The sequence below is a fragment of the Chelon labrosus genome, assembly GCF_963514085.1.
Source record: "Chelon labrosus genome assembly, chromosome: 19".
Classification (NCBI taxonomy): Eukaryota; Metazoa; Chordata; class Actinopteri; order Mugiliformes; family Mugilidae; genus Chelon; species Chelon labrosus.
The window spans coordinates 12,757,809-12,784,952 of record NC_140352.1 but is presented as its reverse complement, the minus strand read 5'-3'; the positions used below and the strand labels follow the sequence as shown (position 1 = coordinate 12,784,952).

At 42.4% G+C, this 27,144-nt stretch overlaps 1 protein-coding gene across 1 annotated transcript in view; it reads left to right on the top strand.

Annotated features, from left to right (window-relative positions):
- myo1d (myosin 1D) overlaps positions 1-27,144 on the top strand; it is a 103,339-nt gene that overhangs the window by 69,963 nt on the left and 6,232 nt on the right. Inside the window, exon 21 of the mRNA XM_084567076.1 lies at positions 2,543-2,697. Coding sequence (XP_084423202.1) covers positions 2,543-2,697 — 155 coding nt within the window. The remainder of the gene's footprint in view (positions 1-2,542; positions 2,698-27,144) is intronic.

Genomic DNA, 27,144 nt, shown 5'->3' with positions numbered 1-27,144 from the left:
ACGTCGAAGCTGAGGAATCTAGCCGGTTGTTTAGCCGCCGGAAGAAACGCCGTCTTCCCCCTGTCCTCCGCCGGTGGAGAATTTGTGTCGGCAGTGATAAACGATGCTAATGTTCCTGCCCTGCGGCTATTTCCTCAACACTCATCGCCCGCAGTTCACCTCAGAAAGACAAATTAAGAGAGAAGTGAATGGCTGAAAACCTAATGGAGGAAACGGGAAAGGGGGACAGAGAAAAGCTCGGCTCAGAAGATGACAGATAATGGTTAAAAAAAAGACAAAAGAGTGAGGAGTTAATGAGCCGTAAGGCCAAGCTCCTTTTCCTTCTGAGATGTGTTTACCTGTGGAAATCTATATTGTTTTTTTCCTGCAGTGTCTGCTTTGTAGACCTGTAAAGCTAAACAGTCCGACCGCAGCTTCCTCTTTCAACCCGGCTGCTCTCCACTGGTATGTGGTTCGGTCGGGGGTTTGGGCTCTAATTGGAAAAATTAGATTGGTCCTTTGGGAGGCTGTTCCATAAATCATTACTCCAAGAGCTGACTTTTTTCTTGAGTGGAAGAAATCCCATACACTAATAGACACCAGATACTGCCTGTTATCTTTTTTAAGGGATTGTAAAGCAAAGGGGTACATCCCATGCTGTCAATCAATAACTAATTTACCACAAAAGTGCGTAATTGTCCTATAAAAACAGCATGGGAAGGATGCACGGCCTTCACAAGAATTAGAAATGTTGATAATGTGGAGTTTAAATGCCAGTCAAGCTGCGTAGACTCATTTTTATGAATCTTGTTAACTGTTTAAGAGCGCCTTCCAATTGAGATTATTCAAACAAGACAGCTGAGAGTGTCCTCAGCTATGTTTGCTAAAAGGAAAACTAGATGGCTGGAACAGATGGCTGATTGTGTCTGTGTCTGTCTCTTCTCCGGCAAGTTTCAGTCTCAGACAACAGCGTGTAAACTGCTAAACCAGAAATATTCGAATCAAGCTCGTTACAGCGGGAAATTGGAAACTCCAAGAGGGCCAAAGAAAATATCTGTTAGCAATCCAACTGATCCAAAAACCCAGACAACTTAAATTTAATACGGGCGCAGAATAATTTACTGCCAATCATTCTATTATTTATTCATGCTGCAGTTTTTTTTCTTCCTTATCTCTTATATTGCAAAACTTTCTGGCTTCAGGCAAACGATCCTGCCATCTAACCACTAATATCCCTTTAGAATTGAGCCATCGGTTTTCTGGCCGAGAAACCGCTAGAATTTAATCTTTTTTTTTTTTTTTTTTTTAAGTATAATTTGCTCAAAATTTGACAATTTTATTAAATATTCCATCTTTACTCTTGTCTCCGCCATCCAGCTCCACACCGACTTCTATATCTTCACAACCACACTTCAACACACTGCACATGAAATACATCAGAAGGAAGCTGCAGACTTTGTAGCTGCCAGACGCCCTCTGCTCAAACGATAGGCAACTTAAAACAAAGGCAACTAGACTTGTTTGGTCCAGCTGTCTTTGTTTTATCTTTGTTTTTAGATATACCACAACCTGGACAGCTGGCAATCTTCACAGACCTCTGGAACTCAGTTTAAAGCAAGATTTTCAAATTTGCTGCAGAGCTGCAGCCACAACATTAACTACTGAAATGTATTTTCAACTTCTTTTGCATTATTTTAGGGCTTCTACCATTCCTTTTACTGCACATACCTGTCTAACATGTATTTAATAACGGTAATGTGAATTTTAACAAGTGCTTACTGATACCCCTCAAAAGATCTGGTGGTGGACATTAGCTTCATCTACACACTCGTGTACAGGACATTAGACAATGCTTTGGCATGAAACTCCACCCACCCTTCACATGGACTGTTTACCCCCATACCCTCATGTAGGAGGCCTTGCAGCATCTGTGCTTCTTCTTAGATGCCATCAGAGCTGCTCCACACTGCCACGCTAAACCTCAGATCTGTTGTAAAACACAGACGTGAGGCTCAAGGTTACTTATTATTAATCATCATTTTATGGATTTTCCAAAACTTTCATTGGTGAACTGTTTACTACTTAAGGTATTCTTATTGTTGAGACCGAGAACTGCATTCTATGTTTTCCTTGGTCAGAATGACAATAGAGTATCCTTGAATCCTTCGATGTTTCTGTCCCTCGCAAATAAGCGCTTAAATGAAATATGAGCTTCTATTTTTATGTGTTTTCCCTTTCCACTAAATCAAGAGACGTGCTGAACACACAAAATTCTTCACAGACCTTCACAGACCTCTCCTTTCTTTAATTCCCACAGAAGTGAGACATGAATGATGAATTGTAGCCTGCTGCAGCAACCCAAGTGAATTCATGTCCATTGTGGCTTTCCAAATCAAATCCTCAGTATTCATGTGTATTGATTCATATGTGCTGTATTTGTGTTTTTACTGCAGCTGGTTACGTGATACAACTTTCAACTCCTATTGTTGCCTTTTTACCTGTTCTGTGTGCACATTTATGTGTGTTTAACTGTATGTGTCCTCCCCGTCTCTGTTTGTCCCAGGTGACAGGATTGAGCGTGTCCCCTGGGAAGGACCAGCTGGTTGTGTTCCACACCAAGGACAGCAGGGACCTGGTGGTGTGCCTGCAGGGTATGGTACCTGCCAATGAGAGCCGCATCGGGGAGCTGGTGGGCACCCTGCTTAGCCATTTCAAAAGGTAAGCAGTGGGGAGAAGGGGTGGTAACAAGTAGCGGGCAACAGGTAGTTTTTCATCTGTCGAAATGTCAGCTCAGCGCTCAAAAAAACTCACACTATAGGTTGTTGATTTAAAAAGACTTGTGGAAATACAAGGTGAGGGGAGAGGCCAGTTCATTTCACGTGTTTATTCCGTAGAGAGAACTGCTTTCCGGTAATCATCACGTTGTCCTTATTTAAACTCGCTGCTCATCTTTTGAGCAGCAGGATCAGCATGCAGTCTCTATAACAACGTGCTCAGTATTGACCTATGTGACCTATGGGAGGACGTTTCTGAGGCAGATGGAGTACATGGTCACAGCTAGGTCAGTCTTCTTTGTGCAGACTTCCATGCAGACGGAGGAATCTAAAGAGAGTAAATCTCAGACTGGTTTTTAGCCGTAGGAAGTAGCTTTGCAAAATAAAAGGCTATAAATATATGCCTGGCTAATCCTCTGGCTCATGGACGAGTGAGTAATGTGCTCACCTGCTATGTCTCGTGTTGCTGCAGTTGTTTGATAATTGGCCGTGTGAAAGTTGTCAACTGGTTAGTTTTTGAACTTTTTGACAGGGGCTTAAACTTGTTACATACTCCGCAAGAACAGAGAAGTTTGTTCTTTCTCCCAGGGCTGCGAGAAGAGAATGACGTCATTCTTTTCTCGCAGCCCTCGTTTGGGAGTTTTCGCAGCTTGTTCTTGACACATCATCTGGGCACAACTTTTTTTCCCCGTGTGGTGTCCGACAACTGTTCTGTGATTGGTTAATGTGGAACAGCAGAAACCTTCTCGTTCCCGCCCTTTTCCGGTTGTGCAATGGATCGTTTTGAGGATCAGCTGATCGAGGCGGTGAGAAAATATGAGAACCTGTGTGATACATCTTGTAAGGAGGGCCCTATGAAGACTTCCCAGGAGTTCTGCACTTCAGTTTCTCGTAAAGCATAAATGACCTGGCCGGAACGAACTTTGTTCTTGTTCTTGTTCAAATTTCTCTGTTCTTGTGGAGCCTTTAGCTGCTCTTTTGTCATTGAGACAGTGTTATAAAAGTAAGTTCCACTCGTAACTATAAAGTTGCAAATAAACATATTAATATATATAATACCTTAAGAACTGTCTTACTAACTGAGGATAGCCTGTTTTGTTCTGAGGATTTGTGCACGGTACTACCTATGAATAAGTTACTCAAATCTCAATTAATTTCACTTCAGTTTTGTTCACATTCGTGCTGTAGTAGGTCTGCTTGCCTTTCTCAATAACCATCAGGAACATCAGCAACACCTACTTCTGTTCATATCAGACTGAACACTAGTTTCCTCCTCTATAATAATAATCTCAGTCACAAAAAAAAGGACTAATTTTCACTCCGTCTTCAGGACAGGATAAAGGCTAGCATTAATTTTGTGTCCAGCCTCCGAAGCAGAGAAATGAACAGTTATAGATTTCACGCTTGAATTAAATCCCTGAACCCTGCTTTCACTTCTTCGTTTAACCGGGCTCCGCTTCAGGATGACTGCAGCTTTTCGCGTTCATCTCTAAAACTACAGTTCATGATTTGCACAGAAAGTCCACCGCGTCCTTGTCACTCCAGGACACTGAGGAACAGACGCGCAGAACGAGTCACATACATACACGTTTCTTCTAGACACACGTGAGCGCAGTGTTTGTCTAAACAGTGGTAACAGAGTGCAGCCTGTTATGTTTGTTCTGTGAATCAGTGCAAGGTGAAGTCTTTGATTAAATTTTGAAACCTCCGTGAGCTCAATTAATCTCACTTCAGCTCCGTCCGCATGAGGTTAGTCATGCTGCAGTAGGTCGGCTTGTCTTTCTCATTCAGCATCACAAACACCCACTTCCCTTTTAACATCAGACTGAACTCAAGTTCTCCTCCAACTTTTATAAGGACAGTTAAAATGAGCCTGTGGGTCGAGTATTCAGTAAGGTGGACGCTGTCACGTGCTACTATTCATCACTACATATAACCAATGTCAAGTATCCTTTGGCAGCTGACACAAGGTTGAACTACGCACAAACAGGAAGCCGTCGTCTCTTTAAAATTGTTTTCTTCCAACATCCTTCAGACAAATTGTTTAAAACTTGGGTAATGCCATCCGCCCACTTTCTTTTCATTTAGGTATTCTATATGCTAACAGTAGCATGTCCTATAAAACTTAATACTCCTACACACATTCTTCTGACTGACAGAAAAAATATAATTATAATAAATAATTATTATAATGCAATAGAAATGATCAGACCAATAGAAGGCACACAAAAGTTTTGGGTTCTCATTAGTCCTACAGGTGCAGAAATGTTCACCATCCTTGTGCTTGTTCCAACTGAACCTTTTGTCCCTCTTTAAACCCAGTGCCTTTATTTGGATTGGACTTGTCAATAAAATCTGCACGGCAGCCAAATAACTACTAGATGTACCTATGACTGACATTTCCCATCATTTTTGGTTTAGTCCTTGTCCTCTGGGTCGCATATGTATTCATTTAGACAATATGACTGGTTTAGTATGTTGTGGATGAATCAGAAAATCACTGTAGTTGAATAGTAAAGCCAATACAGAAGTGTCTTAAGATGCAGTTCTTCTGTAAATGCTGCTCGATGCTCTACAATTAACTAGATCAGTTCATTTAGAGATATTTCGGTTTAGAAACAATTTTACTTAAATGTAATGAAGTTGCTGCGTCCATTGATTTATGGTATTTCCACAATATTTTACCTCTAGTTGACACATTTTCCTCGTGCCTTTGCTTTTGTAAAGCTCTTCTCTGTCATCATGCTTTTTAAACCCAATCATCTTTCAAACCTGATGGTTCCCTCAGAGTTGGAGCTTCTCCCGTGTTTTGGATCTAATCTCACTACGCAGTCTCACGAGATTTGTCGTACGAAACCAGTCACGCAGGATTTCTAACTAGAGGATGGAGGAAATAGTGTGTATTTAAAAAAAAAAAAAAAAAAAGATCCAGGTCTTTTATGAATCTGTTTCGGATATTTCAAATCAAGATCGATCTGAACTGGAAAACTGATTTTTTTATATATATTTTTTTAAACCCAGCTCTGCCCATTATGTCATGGTCCCTATTTTCAACATTGCTAATATCGATCAAATCACCATCTTAGTTACTAAACTACATGAAATTACATTGAAGCTTATGGGATTTTTAATGGAAAAGTGACACTAGCGCCAGACTCAATTTTAGTGTAATCCATTCAAATGTCCGAAGTCAGGGCATCGCCATTGTCTTTAGGATCCGTCCTCCGTCCACCAGGATTTTAAAATCCCTTTGCGACACATGTTATTGTTATTGAGTTATATCTCTATTTAAGTGGTGGACCCTCAGATAGAGTGACGACCGCAAGCCTGACTCAAGGGTCTTGTATTTAAAGCAGATGAGCTTGGGACTGTGTTTTCTTGGTCGACAGGAGTCTCCTGCAGCAATCAATGCCCAATTGATTGCTAAATACAAAATTAACACATCAGCTACAACATTTTTGAAAAAGAGTGAAAACCAAGGCTTCATTTGTGCTGGTAGTTGACCTTATGAGTTAAATGTTTTGATAAAGCATGTTTTTAGATCACCGATGATTATTGAATCGACTCTTCCACAGTCCTCTGCCACATGTATTGATTCATGCGTTCGCGTTTGTCTCCCTTTGTGTGCATGACTGTGTGTGAGTCAGAGAGAGAAAGAGAGGAGGGGGAGAGACTATTTGCAGACAGATGTGCCTGCATCTGCTTATCTTGGTGTTTTTGTGTGTGTGTGTGAGTCTGTGTGTGTGCACGTCGGGGAGGTGTGCACGTACTCAATCATTGCTATTCTGTGATGGTATCTTGTTCTATTGTGGAGCCCATTTCTCTGTAGGTGCCGAGCGGAGAAAGGCCTCCGCTGGGCCTCATGTAATGACCCTCCATGTGCTTCGCATTGAGACTCATCCATCAATGTGTAAAAGAACAAAGGGCAGACCGGCATGTGCAAATATAAGTGTATGTGTGCTTTTCCTTACTGCATGTGTGTGTGTGTGTGCACTAGAAGCTATCCCTATGAGGCAGTCTGCAGTCTCATGCTACTGTATCCGTTCTGTATGATCCTTGGCATGCAGTGTCCCGCTGCTGCGTCTCCCAGTAGATGTGGCTTTAACCTTTATCTCTCCTTCAACATGCTGCACAGTGCACAATAAGCACAATAGCAGCGAGCGAGAAGGGCAGCTTACAGCAGCAACAAAGCAACACTTTATCCTCCTCAAAGTGACAGCCAGGCCAAAACAGAATGACACCGCCGATGGGAATAAACCCTCTCCTTGTCATGGCTGTAGCCGCCATTTGTTTTTTGACAGTTTCTAAATCTGCTTGGCATTAATCTGTTTTATATTTTCTGCGCCATTATGAATTTGCCGAGGACTGAAAGCGTTTTATTATTTTTTTTAGTTTGAGATAGTGTCACGCAGAAAGTTATCGATGCCACGGTCTCAAACTGAAGTGATTCGGAGATTTGGGCAACTCGTCCATAAGAAGATAACCCTCTTACGGGGCATGACGCGGCAGTTGTGCAGAGAAATTCTGAAATATTTGATGCATATTTTACATAAAAAGGAGGAGGGATTAGATTCCCATGCCGCCAGCCTCCCTCCTTTCTTTCTCCCTTCTCCTCTCCCTCTTTCATGTTTTTTTTTTCTGCCTACTATTTTTGACTATATCCCCTTTTGTACTGATCTCAGTCTCTCCTGAACCCCTTGTACCCCCTCCACTTCCTCATCCTTCTCTCCCTCTCTCTCCCCTGGCTCCCCCCTTTTCTTCATTTCTGGAGAGGAGGCAATGAAATATTTAAGCCTGCGCTGCTGTTGAGGCCTATATTTAGACGAGACGGAGCCAGCCCCCTGTTCTCTCAGCCTCTCTCTGTTGTGTGTGCGCGCGTCGACATGCACACCACGCAGCAGCGACGGCAGCACACCAACAGTCTGCTGCCAAGACTGCGAAGTAGACACCCTGCATCTGTCACACATAAACTCCACACAATCAATGAGAGATCCAGGCAACCCAGAAGACCTTTCCATAGATTCCTCCGTCTCATATTGATCTGTGCAAATTCTCAAATAGTGAGAAGACAGACCCTGGCCTTTACTTGCGAGAAACTTATACGACACAGTTCTGTTTGTTCAAATTTTATATCATTTTACCAGTTTCAGAGTCTTAATCTCTGTTTTTGTTTAATTCTGCTTTTACCGCAAATCTAGCCTTCGAACCCCTTTAGCTATCGTCTGATGACTCAAGCAATACTCCTGCATCTGATCTGTGCCGTAGCTTTGCAGCATGTGCCATGGCCTGATGTGCACCTCCCTAGAAATGTAACTAAATATTGCAGAGAAAACTGTCCCGCCCGCCTTCTACCTACTTTCTGTGTTGCAGGGATGTCAGTTAAAGTAAAACAATTCAAGATTCTCAGACATCCGGGTCATGGTATATCCAAAAGTAAAGTTGAAAGTCCTGTCATTGATCTCTTTTTCTAGCCACGCGGACTGTTAAGCCGCAACCGAAGCTGGCTCGGATGTGATTGCTCAGTACTACTTGGACTATAGACAGACACCAGACACTCTCTATTTATCCTCTAACAAAGATTCTGTTTTACTTCTTCACTTAATTCTGTTTGCCTTTTTTTTTTTTCTTCTGATTAATCTTACACTGCTGTGACACTCAAGATCGTTTTCTTTCATTTAATTTGTTTTCACGGGCAGGCATAAGATCGAGGAAAAGACTATCAGCACAGAAGTGTTGAGTTAATTGCAGAATGAAACACACAGCATTTCTTCTAAAAGGAATCTCAGAGTAGCAGATTTGTGAGAATAATGTGAAACTGTTACGATTAATTTTCAAGCTTCAGAAATGATTTGGATTCAGGTTTGTGTTTGAGAATTTACATTCCCCCCCTCCCAATTTTTTTGAAAAGTATTCTTGATCTCCATTTATTAATGTATTGTCCTCAATTACATACTTATTTAAAACTTTCAAAGATAAAATTTGCAATAGAAGTACAAGGAGAACGCATGGTGCTTTCCACTGACAGATGTAGAAGCTTCGCATTATAACTATTCACCGATCAGGCATAACATTATAACCACCTTCCTAATATTGTGTAGGTCTCCCTTGTGTCTCCAAAACAGTTGTGACTGATCAGAAAATGAACATGGGCCTTCTGAGGGTGTCCTGGCAACAGAATAGTGTTAGTGGGGGCCTTTGGGTCCTATGGGTTGAGGGGAAGGGTCTCTGTGGATCATCCCACAGATAATTGATCACTTTAGGATCGAGTGAATTTCGAGTGAACACCTTGTGCTGTTTTTCATGTTTTTTGAGTTGTTCCTAAACCATTTTTGTGTGTGTGTCTGTGTCATGCTGCATCCTGCTGAGGATGGCTACTGCCATCAAGGAGCGTCATTACTATTGGGTGGGGGTACGTGGTCTGGTCTAGGTGGATGGTACATGTCTAAGTAACAATCAGGTGAATGCCAGGTTTAGATGTTTCCCAGCAGAACATTGAATTGTCACAAGGTGGTCAATGTTATTTACTTCTCCTGTCAGTGGTCATAATGTTATGCCTGAGTGGTGTGCATATATAACTCTTTTGGGTGCGTAGTCAAGGAACAGCAGGGAACATAACGCCAGCAGTTTCCTGTATATCTCAAAGTAAATATAAAGTCTGTATCACAGCTGCAGTGAGCAAGTAAAGAAGTTGTTACATGAAGGTTTAATTCACAGTCTGTTCCCTTGATCTGTCTGACTTCATTACTCACCAGTTGTACTTCTCTAAATCAGGTTTTTGACATTTCTATCAGTTTATTTTTTTAGCCAGCGCTGCGTCGCACACTTCCGCTCTGCTTCACATCTTCCACACTCAAAGTCAAATGTAAAAATAGCTCCGTGCTGAATTATTCATTCTCCATGCTCACAGGTGGTTTAGCTGCAGGTTTTGGCTGAGTGAATTCATTTATGCAAAAATATGATTTCTCTTAAGAGTGTAAAAAGTTGAATTTATGACAGTAAATGTGTTTAGATCGTGTTAATGTTGTTCAAGGTTTGTTGTTCACATTTTGGTGATGTGATATATGTTCTTATGTCTTTGTCAGTCACTACTTAATGACTTAATGTAGCCCCATGAGCAACACTTTAAATCCCCGGTTCTCGTATTCTCTGCTGTCTTCCCGTCTTTGTAGTTTCTGTGTCGTGTAAGCAGGTCGGAGTCGTTTTTTTTACCAAAGCACTGTGAATCGTTTCTGTAGCAACAGCTCGGTTGCGGCTCCACCAACTGCTGCCATCACTGTCACCGTCCACGGTGACTAATGAGAAACCCAGTGCAGTCGATTGATTGTGTGTGTGTGATGGAGTCGTTGACGGGAGATCATTAACCCCTGCCTGCTGTCCTCTGTGGGCATTTCTGGTTAATCATGAAGATTGATGGTGTTAGATTTGGAAAACAAATATATGTTAATTAGTCAAGAGACGGATAATGTATTTAATTTTTAATATCTTGTGCCAAAAGAATACCAAACCTTCCACACAGATACTAAAACGTTTTTTTTTGCAAACGTCTTTATTTACGATTGATACTACTAAGACAATAAATGTTGTTTAATTACAAGAACCAGAGCAAAAATATTTCCTTGATTAGACGGTTGAACGTTTCCAACACTTTTGTTAAATTAAGGAGGTAAACATGGATCTTAGAAAGTCCTCACACTGATAATATGACTGAAATATCATCATATAAGTTTGGATGAAAGAAAAGCTTTAACAGTGAGATGATTTTTTTTTATTACATTGGTTCGCCTTTATTAGTTTGACCATTTAAAAGAGTTGCATATTTATATACCTGAGAGTAAAGGAAACATACTTATTGTAAAAGGAATTCATATATACTGTATATATGGACACTGACACAATTTCAGGGCGTGACGCATCAAGCAGATGGTCGCCGTCAGCCTGTTGGTGAGCTCTTTGGTGTCCTGCACCGTTGGCACCCGTCACACCACCGTCGGTGGCTTTTCAGTCGATTCAGCATCTTGAATCAGCGGTGGAAATAAGTCGGTCAGAGACATCACTCTGATTCGGCTGATCAGCTCAGAGAAGAAAAATGGAAGTGAACAAAACAAGGAAGGCTCCTCTTGTTTTATATCTTCATCTCAGCTAAAATTTCAACGACATTATCATCTGGAATTAATCAATCCAGTGGACAAACCGAACTGACTACCGTTGTGTTCAAGCACAACCTTTCAGTCCAGAACAGTCGGCCTTCATTGGCCGTCGTTTTTTGATGTCGATTTCACGTGTCCTTACCTTTAGTCCGACACAGACTGAAACGAAAGCGGTGAAAGCACACTGACGCCAACGTGTCTGATGACGGCATCTCACTGTTGCAGCCTAATGTGATTCCTGAGAGGTTACCTGAAACAACAAGTAAATGAGATTTTACTTTAGGCGATCAATGCAGCTCTACTTCTTTTATTTCTCCTTCTCCAGCTCATTATTTTTCATTTGATCCATTTTATCTCTTCCTTCCTCACCTCCCGCCTTCTTAGCTGGCTCTTCCTAACACTCTAACACTTCCTGTGTTTCCCTCCCCTCTCTGTTCTCAACCCACTTTTTTTTTGGTTCATTCTGCGAGCAGCTCCCCAAAGCCCTTCTGCGGTGTCAGAAGCAGATGGGGGGGGAGGGGGGAGCTAAATGTTGAGGGGGCAGGAGCAAGGGCAGAAACGGAATATGACCACATCACTCTGACAGATCAATGAAGGGCTGTGTACTGTACACTACTGCTGACTCATGCTGTAGAGGAGGAGAAGAGGAAGAATGCGAGTGAGTGAGTGAGTGGGAGGGAAGGAGGGAGACAGAAGGACAAAGGATGAGGGTGGAGGTTAGAGGGAGTAAGAAAGCATGAATGGATGTAGCAACACTTGGAGACAGTTATGAGGGAGGTGAATCTGTACGCATCTGTCACAGAGACAAAGCAGCAGAGAGAGAGAGAGAGAGCAAGCAAGGACGTCCTCGTGTCCACTCTAGGCTTTAAACCAGAAAGGAAAAATCCAACCCATGATCTTTATTAATGATTAAACCAGAGGCACCTAACACGGGACATTCATTATTCATTTATTTTATAGACTTTTCATAGCTTTGAGGGGTGTAAGTACAGGTAGACCCTCGTAGTGATGTAGCACCACAAAATAACGTGTAACGAAATTCAGCAAGTTGAGTTAACTGGAAAAAACCTTTGGCAACAGGAAGTGGGCGGGTATCGAATTGGACTAATCTCACTTTTGAAACAATGACAAATGGGAGCAAGTGATGCGTTTGTCTGAGTTCCCCTAACATTTATCTGAAGGAAACACCGTCCATAGCTTTTCTGTCTACCATCGATATCCACCGTGCCTTGAGCGCCGGGTGAACCCAAATGGAGCAGCGGCATTATTGACAGTATTCTCTCTTCAAATAGAGAACTCTGACGACAAGAAGATCTTGTAGTTTCTTCTCGTTTCACTCTGAAACATTTGGACTGGGGAAATATACAAGAGGGTTACCCAGGCAACCATTGCCTGGGACATCCGCTATCGACGAACTACCGGCTAAAAAGAGGTGGACGGCGAGTCCAGTCTACCACTTTGGTCCAGGTTAATTATCTCAACAGTTAATAAATAGTTTTCCTTGAAGTTTTGTGCACACAGTCACGGAGAACAGAGAATAAGTCCTCCTCATTTTGGTAATCTCCGCACTTTTCTTGTAGCACCAAGACGTTGACGTTGGTTTTATTCGTTTGGAAATATTGCTTTGAAAGTTAATACAAGCGCTCATACATGAAATGTTAACTTTGACGCAGTCGATTTTCATGCAGATCAAAAATATCCAAATACCTGCAAAATTACCATCAGTCACCTCGTTTTAAGAGATAATTAGCAAATGTTGGCAAACTAAGAACACAAAAGACGTTACACACACTGAATGTCAGAATAGTTATGGTGGATGTATTGACGTGTCTCTGTATAACTGTGTCCAAGGTAATACTTTTTAATAGCTTGATCTGACAAAGTCCAAAGATATTTCATTCACAGTGACGTTAAAGAGAGAAATGCGGCAAGAGGAATGTGAAGGACTTAAGCCATTCATATTTTAACTGAAGATCAGAATGGACTCTGCTTCACTTGCATAAATGCATCGGACATGTCCTGAAAAGTGGAACGTCTGCTGAGATCATTCACACTGTTAACTCATTATTTCATCAGCTTTATTATAAAGGCGTCGTATTCTCGTCTCAGTTTGTGTATGTTATGCTACTACATGGCGTTCCCTTGCTTTTCGCAAATTCACTGTGTCCTCCAGGCTCCACAAAAAAAATAAAATAAAAAATCTCGTACTCCGTGTTCCGAAAGTAAAAGGCGTCATTATGTTCACTTAGATCTGTGCAGTGCCTTCCTTCCAAAAATCAAAACGCCCCGATGAACTGTGGTGGTAGCCAACACTAAAGTATTACGCACTGCCCAGAGTTCACTGTAGTTAGATTTGTCATTTGAAAGAAGATTCAGATTAAGAGTCTGCAATCATAGTTATCAGCAATTGTGGGAATTAATTAGTTGACAGTGAAGTGTGTATAGCTAAATGCTTTTATGGTGAAGGTGTGAAGCGTCTTCAAGACAGAATGAGGTGTTAGGTTGCTCTTAAAACAGCTACTCAGATGATAATGTCACTTTGACAACTAATGCAGACCTGTGATGGATTATATTAGGAGTCTGCTAATGGATTTACACACTACACAAAAAAAGGATAGAACCTGGATAGAATACTGTACCAGTCCTATTCCAGTGCTTAATTTTTCCTGAATTTAAGTTCTGTATTTGTTTCTTTGTGAAAATCACTGGACACTAAGGTAATATGGAACCAACAACAAGCTGTAAAGCTGGCCTCAAACTAAAGAACAATCCGAGCGTACCGAGGTTCAGCCGTGATTATCCGGCAATGCGAGGTGTCTGTAAATCCGCACGTAAACCTATGTCTCATCGAGGCCACCCGGATTCATATCTAACGTGTTTGACATTTAGGATTTCAAATCTGGACGATTGCTTAAGCACTTTGACAATAACCAATACAAGAAACAGGCCTGCAAGGACAGGAGGACAGGGAGCAGCTGACTGTGTCGAGCAGCTTCAAACATTCAAGCCCTGTAGGCTAACGCTAGCTAGCATGCTACAGATGTTAAAAATGACAGTGAAAATGTCGCCTCCAGTTCTGACTGTCGAATAGACACCCCCTTTTGACTGAATCTCCTCAACCATTCAACCATTTTCTCATTTACACTCTGTCTCTGAATGTTCTCAGTCATCCAGGTCATGATGTATCCAAAGACAAAATAAAAGGAAATTGGGCTTGTTGAGTTTTGTTGAGGACGTTTTGCCACTGATCCATGTCACTGAAGAAGCTACTTGGATGAGCCGCAAACCCTCTTCAAGAAAACCCAACAAGCCCAGTTAAATTAGTTTTAATTTTGTTTTTGGACTCATCCACACTCATTTAGTCCTGTGTGTTAGCTTTTTTTCTCACTGCAAAGTATTAACAAAGTTACAGAAAGTTATTCTACTTTTAATGCATCTTTGTCTTCTTCTTCTTCTTCTTCGCCTTCATCCTAATGTATTGCCACAAACTTCCCTGTGAGATCATGTGAGGTTTTGCATCTTGCAGTGTGTGATGCTATGTCATTTTTTAAATCTTGTAGTGTGTGTATGTTTGAGATAGGAGAGAAGAATATCTGTTAAGACTCTCCTTCAGTCTGTGACGCCTCCTGATTTCAAAACCATATATATAGTTTTAAAAATCCTGCCGTCTGAGCCCTGGTTTAGCTGTGAGTGCTCACTGGTTGCAACAGAAGGAAGTCCAGGTCAGCACATCCCTACCTTGAACTGGGGTAAATAAAAAAACAGGATGTCTAAAACACATTTTGCAGCATCATCAAAAAGGAACATGGGATTTATAGTAAATGGGGTGAGACAATGCTGTGGTTAAAACGAGGCCAGCAGATCTTTATTGGTCTGATGAATATTTAAGAACAAAAACTGCTTTTCAATAAACGTGCCAAAGTGCGTTTTCTTTTAAATGTGCAGATAGCACCGACATCGTTTATATTGGTAAGATAAAAAAAGGGGGGGGGGATGAGAGGGAGGGTGGCCGGGTGGAGTGATAAGAAAAACAGAAGGGAGAGAATGAGAGAGGAAGCCAGTCTGCCTTTGTCTTCCTCTCCAAGGTCACCCTTACCCTATTCTGCTGAATCAAATATTTCAGACTGATAGAAGTGGGCTTCGCTCTTCTCCTCTTTCCCTCCATCCCTCCTTCTCTATTTCCTCCTTCTCTATCCATCACCCGCCTCGCTGCTGCTCCTCACCCTCCCCCCCTCTTGTTTTTCACTTCACATTCCACTTCTCATCCTCCTCCTCCCTCTCTCTCTCTCTCTCTCTCTCTCTCTCTCTCTTTCTCTACCTCCCCCCCTTCTTTTTCTCTCTCTCTCTCTTTCTCTCCCTCCTTTCTGGGGCGCTGCGGATGCAGTTCCCATGGCAACCGTCGGATCCATGTTTGTCTGATACGTATGCGATCCATTAATAACCCTGCTGGCTGCAGATAATAGCGGCACATCTCATCCCAGGCCGCAGACAGAGGAACGGGGACACATGCTAACAGGGCAGAAATGAAAACATGCAAGGGGAAAGGGAAGATTAGGAAGAAAGAGGATGGAGACGGATGGAATATCAGAGAGAACCAGCATGAGCTTTACTCTCCGCGCGGTTAGGGCTGCGCGTTAATCCTCACATGTGCATTTTTATTGATACCCTAGCATGTCTTCAACGCCGTATATCAAAACACTCTGGATAAACTACTGGAACAAAATGTCTTCAATCACCGTCAATTGTTATTTGATAGACTAGCTCCTACTTTAAATCCAAATCCTGTGATTATCAGCCTTTTTCATTTGAGAAATCTTCTTGAACAACTGCTTGAGAACATTTCACATTTAGGAACATTTGCTTCCTTAGTTTTAACTGAAGACAAAACATGTTTATAGTCTTCAAGGTAAGGTTTCAAAAAGTATTGTTTGGCCACAAAGAGCAGGTATTGTGTTCGCTCTGGTACAGACAACAATCGTTTTTATTGTGTCGACCCCCACCCTCTCCCTCTTCCTCCACGGGTCTTCAAGGATAATGTATCTGCATTGCCGTTATATAACTTCAAATTTGCAAAGTCAAATAGCAAATCACAGATTCTCTAACCCACATAAGAGAGAGACTCGGACACACACTCGCAGTCCTTGTTATGTGGGCCAGCGGGGTGTCCTGCTCGTCTCATTGGCACCGCGCTGCAGCCCGGGGGAGACGGCTGGCCGGGTGGAGTGGTGGATGGCGAGTGGCCAGGCCGGAGTGTTTGTGTTTTTGTGACCGCGAGGATGTGTGTGTTTAGATGTGCTGACTGTGTAAGTGCGCATTAGAGATAATACTAGGTGTGAAAACGGGCATAGTGCGTCAGAGGTTGTGTGTATGAATGAAAGAAAATGTGTGTGAATGATAAGAGTTGATCTGACCTACTTTTTTACTGCAGAGACCCAAATCTCTGGCAGACTGCCTTTCTCTCTCTCTGCATGCCTCTCTCTCTCTCTCATACACAAGGACAAAGGCTGGAAGTGTGTTGCAGAGGTGTTGACACCATGTTGTGTTTTTAGACGCAGGAACTGGCTCAGTTAACAGGTGACAGGTTCAAATATAAATCTCTGCATTAGCTTGATTTATGGAGTTTAAGCTTTCGATTTAGGACTTTTTATGAGCTATTTTACAAACTAAACCATTAATTGATTAGTCAAAAAAATAACATCTTAAATCATTGATAGTAATTATTGGTTTTAGCCGGACATGTCACGCAGTTAAAAGCTCTTATAATCATTACATTCTCCAACACTGCAATAAAGCTCAAGCTCTCGTCGGACCAGAAGATGCAATTAGCTCTGATCCTTTTACAGATTCAGCACTCGGGGACAGATTATTAAAGCCTCATTTCGAATGCGTTCTAATGGGCAGAGACTGTGTTAAGTGTCACCGGATGAACCAGAGTTCGCGCTGTTTGCGGGGATCTGTTTTGCATGGAAAATCGTCTTCCTCTGAAGTTTTAATTGCAGCCTTTATAAATTGTTTGTAGTGCTGTTGCTTTATTAATGGGCATTTCACTTCAGACGAAGTAGTGACTCGGAACTTTTTGTCGCGGTCCTTTGCAGCATTTACGCAGATTTCTTTCTGGTTGCATTAAATCTATTCTCCCTGAGCATGTTTGCCACACATGGGGTAAACATCAGGGAATGTGTGCAGCACAAACAATGAGATAAATGAGGCTGCTTCCATTTTGGTCATGGAGGTAGCAAAACAACCAGTTGTTTTAGCAAGTGACAAGATGAACAAAGCCAAATCCCTATGGACAGCGTTGTTGAAAATGTGGAAATGTCTTGATCATCCTCTGTTGAATGAATTCCCTGAACAAGATCCTTCTTTTCTGCAGAGTTGATGCTCCTCAGTGAGTAGAACCATGTTGTCAATCAACGTCAATGCTGATTGATGTTTTGAGGCTATGTAAACACGCATATATCTCATCAGATCATTTTATTCAGCATCCATGTAGAGATCATGGCAGCAAATTGAATAAAAAGCCGATGCTACGCTTCCACTGCTGCATTTCTCATACTCACATGTGTGTTCACTGTGTGCCCCTACTGTGGTAACCTCAGTGAGATTAAAAGCACTCATTAAGTGCCATCCAGTAAGAGCCCTGACATTTCATGGACTCCATTTCTTCCATGACCTCCACAATCGCCCCTTAATCCTCCCCCACCCCTAAACACACATGTTCCACCCAGCAACAGCACCATACCATCTCCCTCCGTCAGGCCAATTATGATTAGCCTCAGCGTGGTCTCTCCTCCCTCCTCCCTCAATCCATTTTCCTCTCCCTCCTCCCTCCCTCCAATCCAATTCTTCCAGCGCCTGTCCCCGCTGCCTACTGTCTTCATACCCAACCTGCCATTAATCTCCCCATCTTTTCACCGAGCCCCCACCTCTACACCCTCTAACCCTTCCTCGCATCACTCATTCATTACACCTCCATGTATTCTTCCTCGCACTAATTTCCCCTGCACATCCCTCCATTTCCTCCATTAATTTCCAGTTTATGTAATCCCACTGACCCGGGGGCTGCTTGCTCAAAGAAATACTTTGATCTAACCATGAGTAAAATGTCAGCGTTTAATAAAGCGCAGAATAGTCTGTCAAGATGAACTTTAAGCAGTAGTTCGGGCTTATAAAGGCTTGGTTAGGTTGAAATTTAAAGATTTATTTTTATCGTTTGATTAGATGTAATACTGTGTATTCTGGGTAGAAATACACCAAATCTCCTGAATAATTACATTTCCGAGTACTTTTTTCCAGAGTTTATGAATTAATATTATTGACCGATATTTCTTGGACACAAAATTAACATTTTAACACCCTGCCACTCCTGTTTTAGAGGTTAAAATTGGAAAATCTGAGTTGTATTTCTGTAAAGTCCTTTTTTAAAACATGGCATTAAACAAAGTTACACTGGTTAGTGTGATTCAAACTTGCTAGAAGCCAAACTAAGGCTCAGAAATTTGGCACGTTCCTGAGGATGAGCAGATGAAAACAGATGATCCTTTGATTTGATGCATTGATTGCCTTTAATGAACACAAGTGGAGGCGTCACTGCTTGAGAAGTGAGCATCCTCCCGTCAGTAATGAGCAACTAATTGAGGCCCCCCTGTCTTTCTTATCCCGTTTTGATCCAGTGTGTGCCAGCGGATTGATTCACCTAATGTGTGTTAAGTCAGCTCCGTTGAACCTTGAGATGGTGCCGTGGAATCCTGAGAAGCCAGAGGGACAGCTGATTGGTGTGAGTGAGGGTTTAGCTCACTGGTTTCACGGTACAGAGAGAAGAACAATGAGAATGACCTCCTGCACACGCACGCTTGTTTAAGCCTCCTGCTGTGTGGCTATTATGACTCTGCCGTGTGTGATAGCCTCCGCCATCTGTGGAGCCACGGCAGTATCCCCCAGAGACCGAGACCTTTGCTTTGTTGGTTTCCGGTTCTGTTTCATCTCCCACTGGTATCTAAAACAGTGAAATGTAGAGGTGAGACGTGTGTCCTTTTGTTTAGCGGCGGCATCTGTGGACACTGGACGCGGAACAGCTTGCACGAGTAGTTGTTATTGATGGCTATCGTTCACCCGCTGTCCCGTGGGAATAAGGAGAGTGAATCTCCAGATGCCATGTGGAGAAAATGCGCGTTGCCGTCTCCTCCATCTTCTGCTCACCTCAGGGGTGTTGCAAGGAATTATGGGCTCAGTCTGCAGGAGGTTAGGCATGACAAAATCTCCAGTAACAACACTGGACTGCTAGGTGATTTTGGCATAGCAACCAAGAGCCACAGCGCAACCTAACATGATTCCTTATATTTGTCAGAATGTCATCGGTTATGTTCAATAAAATAAATTAAAAGTTTCTAACAGGAGGAAGTGTCCTGAGAGCATCCATATATATTGGTGTACTTTTAATAAAGTGTAATCATTTCTGAAGCGTCTTATTCAAACACTATTGCAAGGGAAATATTTACAGACGGTTACACCGGGGTCTTGATCAACCAGCTAATTATGTTTTCCTGTTTTTGTCATTGTATGTTTACTTCAGAGAGAGCTTGTAAGGTTTTCAATCATACATAGAGATGCATTTACAGAGAGAGAACCATTAGTGATGATGGATATAGATTGAATAGAAAAGAAGGAAAAGCGAGTTGTGTGTCAAAATGTCCTTGAGCAAGACATTGAAACACAAATTACTCCCTATGGGACATTGAGTGCCCTTGCGTGGCAGCTTAGTCACCATCTGTGTAGAAATGTTTCTGTGAGGGTTGTAAGTTGCAGTATAAATACAGTTAACTTTTTATTTTTTGGGGATACTGTTTAATTAATTTAAGAGATCAATAATGTTTTTCTTACCTGAATATTACAGGGACAGACGTATGCCTTGTGGATATCTGTATTAAAAGAGGAAAATGCATTTTTCATACTAGAGACAAAAAAAACAATCTGAATGTACGATCGTAAATTGTGACTTTAGTCTCTCAAATTTATGGAAGTATAAAAAAAAACCCCACCGTATTGCCATTAAAGCTTGTCCAAACTAAGCAGCAACCACTAAAGCGTAAAAATGAAGCCGAAAACTTTGGTTCTAGGATAGCTCCACCTGCTCTAGCTCTAGGATAATTAGATCAGCATATATCCATATAGTGGGAGTGACTGGGGCACCGAAACGCAGCTTCTGAATAACGCATTATCTGCTGCGAAACTCGTTCATTTCACCAATATTTTGTTATCGTACGCTAGTGCTATTCCCCGTTGAGTCTGGAGTTACCTGTTATCATGTCTTCTGACCTGGATAATGTCATCTCTCGAGTTTAGCGGCAGATATTGCGTTATTTAGAGGCTGCATTTCGGTGCCCCAGTCACTCCCACTACATGGACATACGCTGATCTAATTATCTCCTGAAGAAATACAAATTACACAAAAGTTATATGGTTGAGTAAATGATCGTATTTTATGCCAGAAATAAGGTCCAGGTTGTAAAAAACAGTAGTTCCCCTTTAAGAGCAGAAGCAAAGCCTGGTACAAAAACTGCTTTGGTCTCTATAGATAATTTCCTCATTCATGACAACTGCACAGGGGGAGACTTTTTATATAACTACCCTGTTTAAATTATATCACTCACTACTTTGAGTGACAGGTGGGTGTCCTAGGTTGCTACAACGCCAACCGCCTACCTCAACTCCACTGGCACTCCACCTCTTTGACCATTTTTGAATTAGCTTGGAGTTGCGCCCTGCCAAGATGGCGGCGATCGGAGACGGCACGCCGAGCTTCAAAACCGCGCCTCTGTGGGTGACGTCACCGAGGGTTCTTCCACCGTTTTAAGCACTCAGATCCATCGCTGCACATCTCGAAAATACACAGCCATTTACAGGATAATGACTCCCGATTCAAATTATACGTTGGGGGGTATTTCATGATAGAACTATTTAGCTGTCTAGGCCAGTTTTCCACATCATTAGTCGTCTTTGCTGAATCAATGTGGGGAGGAGCGCAGATGAAAAGCTGAGACAAAATGCCTGTTTCCATCAGATAACACAGCAGCCGCTGAATCACTTTAAGTTTTGAATATTTCAAGTATTAGCAGAGGACTGGGAGATACATGCATGAAATATTCATAATTTCACACTTATAGATCACAAAAAGGCATTTTATTGAAGAGCGGCGTTTTTATTTCCCGACCGCAGCACCCCAGATCTGGCTTACTGTGCATAAAGAGGCACTATCTTAGCATACCAATGAGAAGAGATCTTCTTAGCGTGTGTTTACTCTTCATGCATGATCAAACTTAAAATGTCGCCTCATGGGAGCCTTTGGTTCTCGTGCTGTATTGTAACGTGTAATGTGTCTTATGGGACTGTAGCCCACTGGTAGGAGAATAATAAAGCATTACGCATCTTTGAGAGTATGACGGACAGTTTACAGTGCCCTCTTCTTTGTCTCGTGCACAGGCCTGGGGCAGAATTGATGCTCAGTCGCTGGATGTATATACAGCTTTGATGCAAGCCTCGCTCAGGCGGCTTCACCTCTGAACTCCACTTCTCCCTATACACTGGAGAACAACTTCTCTTTTCTTCCTTCCTTTCTCTCTTTCCCCCTCCATACATACAGTAGTTTAATCAATACATGTTTTTTGCTGCCAGTGCATTTCCAACCTTTTTTTTTTTTTTTAAATGACCTACTTAGTAATCTCTCTCGTTGTGAGTGCTGCTCTCTTTTTTTCTGTAGCTAATATCTGAGAAAGGGAAAGAATGATAGGAAGAATAAAAGACATAAAAGGAGATATCCACGCCTGGATTTGCTGCACCCTCAGAGCTTAAAGGTAACTGCAAGCAAAGTCTGGCCTATGTGTAAAATTTGACACAATAAACCAAATTGTTCAGAGCTGCATTTGGTCTAGCCTTTGCCCCTAAACGTTATTCTTCAGTTGTCAGCTTCTACATCAGTGAATGAGAAGCATTATGCCAGCCTTGAGGTGAAATAGGAAATGTGGAAGTTATTATGAGAGAATGAAGTTGCAGAAGAGCACAATGGCCTAATGCAGATATTATCTACAGGGGAGATCGGGTCCAAGTTGTTAACCTGACTTTATCTCAGAAACACCCACAACGCTATTAAATATATGCTTTCCCCTACTGCATGTCTTTATTATCAACACAACGCATCAGCAATTGTACTTCTACCAAAACTGAACAACTTGGGCAAAGTCATGCTAATTAAAGAACTGCACCCGGAAAGCCTCTCTTGCAGTTTTCACAGCCCACTTTTAACTGGGGCAGACAAAGCAGCTACAGTTTGATGCATCCACGCTAATGTTACAGCCTCATGTCACAATCTGCGCTGTGTGATAATCACCTAAGACGACAACCGCTCCACCTTTTATTATTCAGCCTCAACCGAGGTGTTCGTCTTGAGCGTCTCTGCAGCGCATCTTTCCGTTTCCCTCTCTAGCGTGAATGTAGCACACGGGAGCACGTGAGACATGCGATGCAGCCATGTGAGACACGGAGAGAGTGTGACAGTGAGAGGAAGACAGATGCCGTGTCAGGTCTGGTGTTAAATGTGGTACAGGCTGCAAGGAAGGAAATGAGAAATATGAAAAACAGAAGAGTTGGATGCAAAAAAAAATTAAGAAATCTGTCTTCAATGTCCCATTTTGTTCAGTTTTAAAAATATGCTACACTGACCTCAACTGCACGAAAAACAATCAAACCTGGTTTTGATACTACTAATGGACCTGGTATACATCCCAAGTGATCTGATCACATCTTAAAGTATAAGTGTGAACAGCCAAGATGCATTGACCATGCCGTTGAGTTCAAGGCGTCATTATTGCCAGAAAAGGCAAAAGCACCATGAGTGTTGTCTGTTTATTACTGGGGAGAATCTTTTCTTGCAAACAACACAGGGTGGACATTACTCTGTGCATGGATTCTAAAATAAGACATTAGTCAGGACCTAAATATATAAATAATAAGGCAATGTGTTACAATCCACAAGGCCGTTCATGGTTCTGAAAGATACAAGTGTGCTAAGAAGCTGCAATATTCTATGGCACCCAAAATGATGCGCGTGTTATTGGCATTTAGAGCATGGAACTGATCACAAGTGGTCACTCGAGGCATGTGGAGAAGCTTTCTGCACATTCTGCACATGTGCAAGTACAATAATTTTATCATATTGATAACAGCCACAGTTGCTGCTTCATTTACGATGCACCATAGCTGTAGAAAGTTGCTCAAAGCCAATACTGTGAGGCAGCCACAGGGAACATGAATGTACGCATTGCAGACATAAGCGCCGACCCCAGTCGTTCATCTGCAAAATTATTGTTATTTGACAGCTTCAAATATTAATGTGCAACAATAATGAGCAGCCACGCTGAGCAGCTTGTAAGTAACCACCTTATTACTGCACGCTGTTGTGTTTAAAGCCAGTGGTGCAGTGCACAACATAAAATCTAAGTAGGGTGATATACCTCTTTAAAAAAAACAGAATCTTTAGGCTGTAGCTGCTCAAGAAGTGTTTAACTCTATTCTTGCTGTTACCACCAGTAACTAAGGCTTTCAGATCAACCAGGCTATAGCTGGAACGAAATTTGTCTTAAACCAAATATCATAGCATAGCCATATTTACCTCGCATCGCCTGTATCTGGACCTAAGTCGATCTTGAATACACGACCCAAAGACTACAGCCGATGCCCAACTGGCGCATACATGCTGCGCCGATGTGAAAGTAAATAACACTTCACACCAGCAGGCGGCAGTAATCTGTATTCACTGATCAAAAAAAGTAACCAGAAGAGCTAATATTAGCTGGGAGGCTAGGAAGGCAGTGTTCGCAGAGAGCTGGCCTCTTCTAAATCGGTCTGAACAGCATGGTTCTGCTGCATCTTGGTGCCTGAACTTCACACAGTCAGTAGGACATATATATTGCATGTGAGATGCTTTCTTTCCTTTCCCTGGTCTTTCCTTCTTGATCTCAGCGAGGTCTCTCAAACTGAAATATTAATGAAAAGAGATGTCTATATATATATATATATATATGTATATATATATAAAAAGTCTCTTCTCTTGTTCGGGCCTGTGTCTGTGTGAGATGGAGATCAGTGTTGAGGCGCTGACATATCGACAGTTCATGTTCAACATCCATCTGTGGCAACATGCTGGACTTTAAGTGTCATGTGCGTGTTTTTGTTCAAACGCCTATTTTTTTTTTTTTAACTCTTTGTACAGAATCAATCCTTTCCTTTTCTCTGTCTCTCACTTTAACTGTCAAGTGTCTTGCCTTCCCTCCTTCCCACCTACGATACCGTCGCCTTGAAAATCTGTTCAATAACAACCGCAGTGTGAAAATGCCAGATGAAAAAACTCTCTCCCTTAGAGAGGTCGTTTAAAATACATCACTGTCGCTGTTTAATCTTCTGCAGCAGCTGGTGTAATGAGCTGCGATATTTTGTATTATTCCAAAATGTCATCTTATAAGAGAGGAGGGAGCCTACTTTGATCATGTCCTCAAAGTCCAGAGTATTCCGGGCAAGTCATCTTTGCATATTGTCCTTCCCCTCTTCCCCACCTGCAGCGCTCATATATTTTTCAGCAGCGGTGAGCTTGGGGGACAGCCAGGTACACTATTAGAGGGATGACTCAGAAGTGGGACTTAACAGACTGGAGGTAATCCTGGCTCCTCCACCTGAAAATAGCCTCTCCCTCTTCTCTTCCCCTGCTCTCATTTCACAACATTTTTCTTCACTCTGATGCCTTTTGGCGCCCCGATGTTTTTTACTGCATATTTTATATTTGAGTTCCTCTCCTACAGACCGTCTACTTTTCCTTTTCACCACCACCATCTGCCATGACCCTCTAAATATCTGTCTTCAGCTTTTACTTTCACTCCCATCTAACTGCACTCTCGTGTTGCCTCTCCCTCTGTCCACAATCCTTCAAATAAAATAGGAAAGATACTTCTGGGTACAAGTGAGCCTGGTCTCACATGGCATGCAGGGGAAAGACGCACAAAGGGAACTGGGATAGAGTAAAGGAAAGAATTGATTTTCCAGTTGGAGAGGCCATCCAGTGATGGACTAAGTCTGGCCTCAGGGCTCTGACCAGCTCAGGCCAGCTCCTGATGGGAAAGGCCAGCCAGTGACCTTAAGACTCAACTGATCCTGTTTTTCTGTTTGGCATTCGAATGGATTTTATTGGAACTGGTATTTATTTAAAGCCAAGCTTTGGCACCGGCGAATCAGAAAGGTGTCAAAGACCATGTGGAGGCTTTATAAGAGTGTGTTATTTTCGTGTGTTGTGTTGCTTGCCCTTCACAATGAGCGCAGCGCAGCGCAGCATCCCCTCTGGCATTTCAGCAGTATTCGGCGAGATGGAGAAGTAAAGGGATGAGGGATGGACATAGAAAGAGACATATCACAACACACAAACTGCGCTGTTGGCTGGCTGGCAGCCATGACAGATGGGGGAGTTCAGTTCACGGGGGTTGCCATGGAAACCGGCACCAGTGCTACCCTGAGCTTTTCCACTCTGCGTAAAGCCGAGATAGGGAGCAGCACACACACTCTGCAGAGGAGTGCAGCGTGGGCAGCAGGAGCCTTTTGCTCGTTGTTTATGACTTGCTGTTGTTGTGCAACAAGTCAGAGTAACCGGGCTCTTTGCGCTCCTGCCAAGTTTAGATCGGAGGGACATAGATTGGAGCCGCTAATTACAGGTGATGAGTTTGTTCACGCCTCGATCAGCGATTGTGCCGTCGAGAAAGTGTGTCCGGACAACAGAAAGATATGTATATTCATTTCTCACGCTTCCTGTTGCCCCTCCTGCCTGAGCCTCGTTACATTACATCTTCCTCTCTCTCTCAACCAGAGAGCAATTATCACACAGTCATCTCCTCATCACCCCTCTCACTTTTACTTTCTGTCTCCGAACGGCGGCCCCGCAATTTATGCCATTTTCCTCTCACTCTTTGATTCCCGTCATCGATCCTGTTTAAGAGCAAACGAGGCAAAGCAGGCGTTCACCCAGAAAGGGTCTAACTGGATGTGACAGGCACTAAAAGCCAATCCGCCGCTGCGCTCCAGTCCAGCAGCACCATATGGATCATTCCTTCAACAGCACTGTCGCACCATTTCTTCCGTTATTCATCTTAATTTTCTCTCTCTCCGTGTGTGCTGAAACACACGGACAGCGCCATAATCCTACACATACGCTACTATTGCCTCCCACACACTCGTGACCTCTGACTTGCACAGTCACACTCTAGTTATACATAGCATCATATTCTTATACATACATCCTCGTGAAAAACATCTGACATTATATTCTGTCATGATAGTATTTATAAAACAAGAGGTGTCCCTGAACTCACCATGGCTTTATTTTAAAGCTGCATGCAGCATCAACAGCCAGTTAGCTTAGCTTAGCTTAGCTTAGCTTAGAAAGACCTGCGTATAGACAGCTAGTCTCTCTGTTCAAAGCTCTGTGTAATTATCATGTAGTCCAACAACACCACAAACTTGAGTCTTCTACATTAAATCAAGTAGGATCACATTGATTCACATTGAATCAACATGTATCGTGAATCCCTACACAGTCATGATCCACCTACGCTGTTGTTTTCGTTTATGTTGGAGTGATTAGATCTCATGTACGGGCTCGGAGGCAGCTCTTCTACTCTCCTGGTCTGTTGCACTGATATTGTTCAGAGTACTTTAAAGCCCAGCCAGCTCAGTGCCCAACAACCAACCGCCTAATAAACACATAATACAAATGATTTGCAGTGGACAAACCTCTACCAGCACTCAAGAGCTATTAAAAGATCAAATTTAAATTTAGCGCAGCATCTCCTCTCCTCGCTTCTGTTCAATTATCTGCAGAGATTTAATGTTGTACCTACAGCCCCGTGCATCTTAACATATCTAGCAGCATGCAGCCATTCATTTGTTCCTAGTTCATGGATATTACACCACACCTACATCCTTTGGGGCTCCATCCAAAGAGCTGCAGTCTCATAACAATAAATCCCTATTACTGTTGCTGTTTCAGAACCGTGAACAGTGTCTTTCTTGCTTTCATTGATGTCATTTCTTTGCAGTATCTCTGCAATTGACATTAACACGAGGACCATTAAGATTCTACTCGTCTAAGTACGGGTTGTTACTACAAGTTTTGAACAGTAATTAGGCTCACGCTGATTTGTTTCTGCAATTTC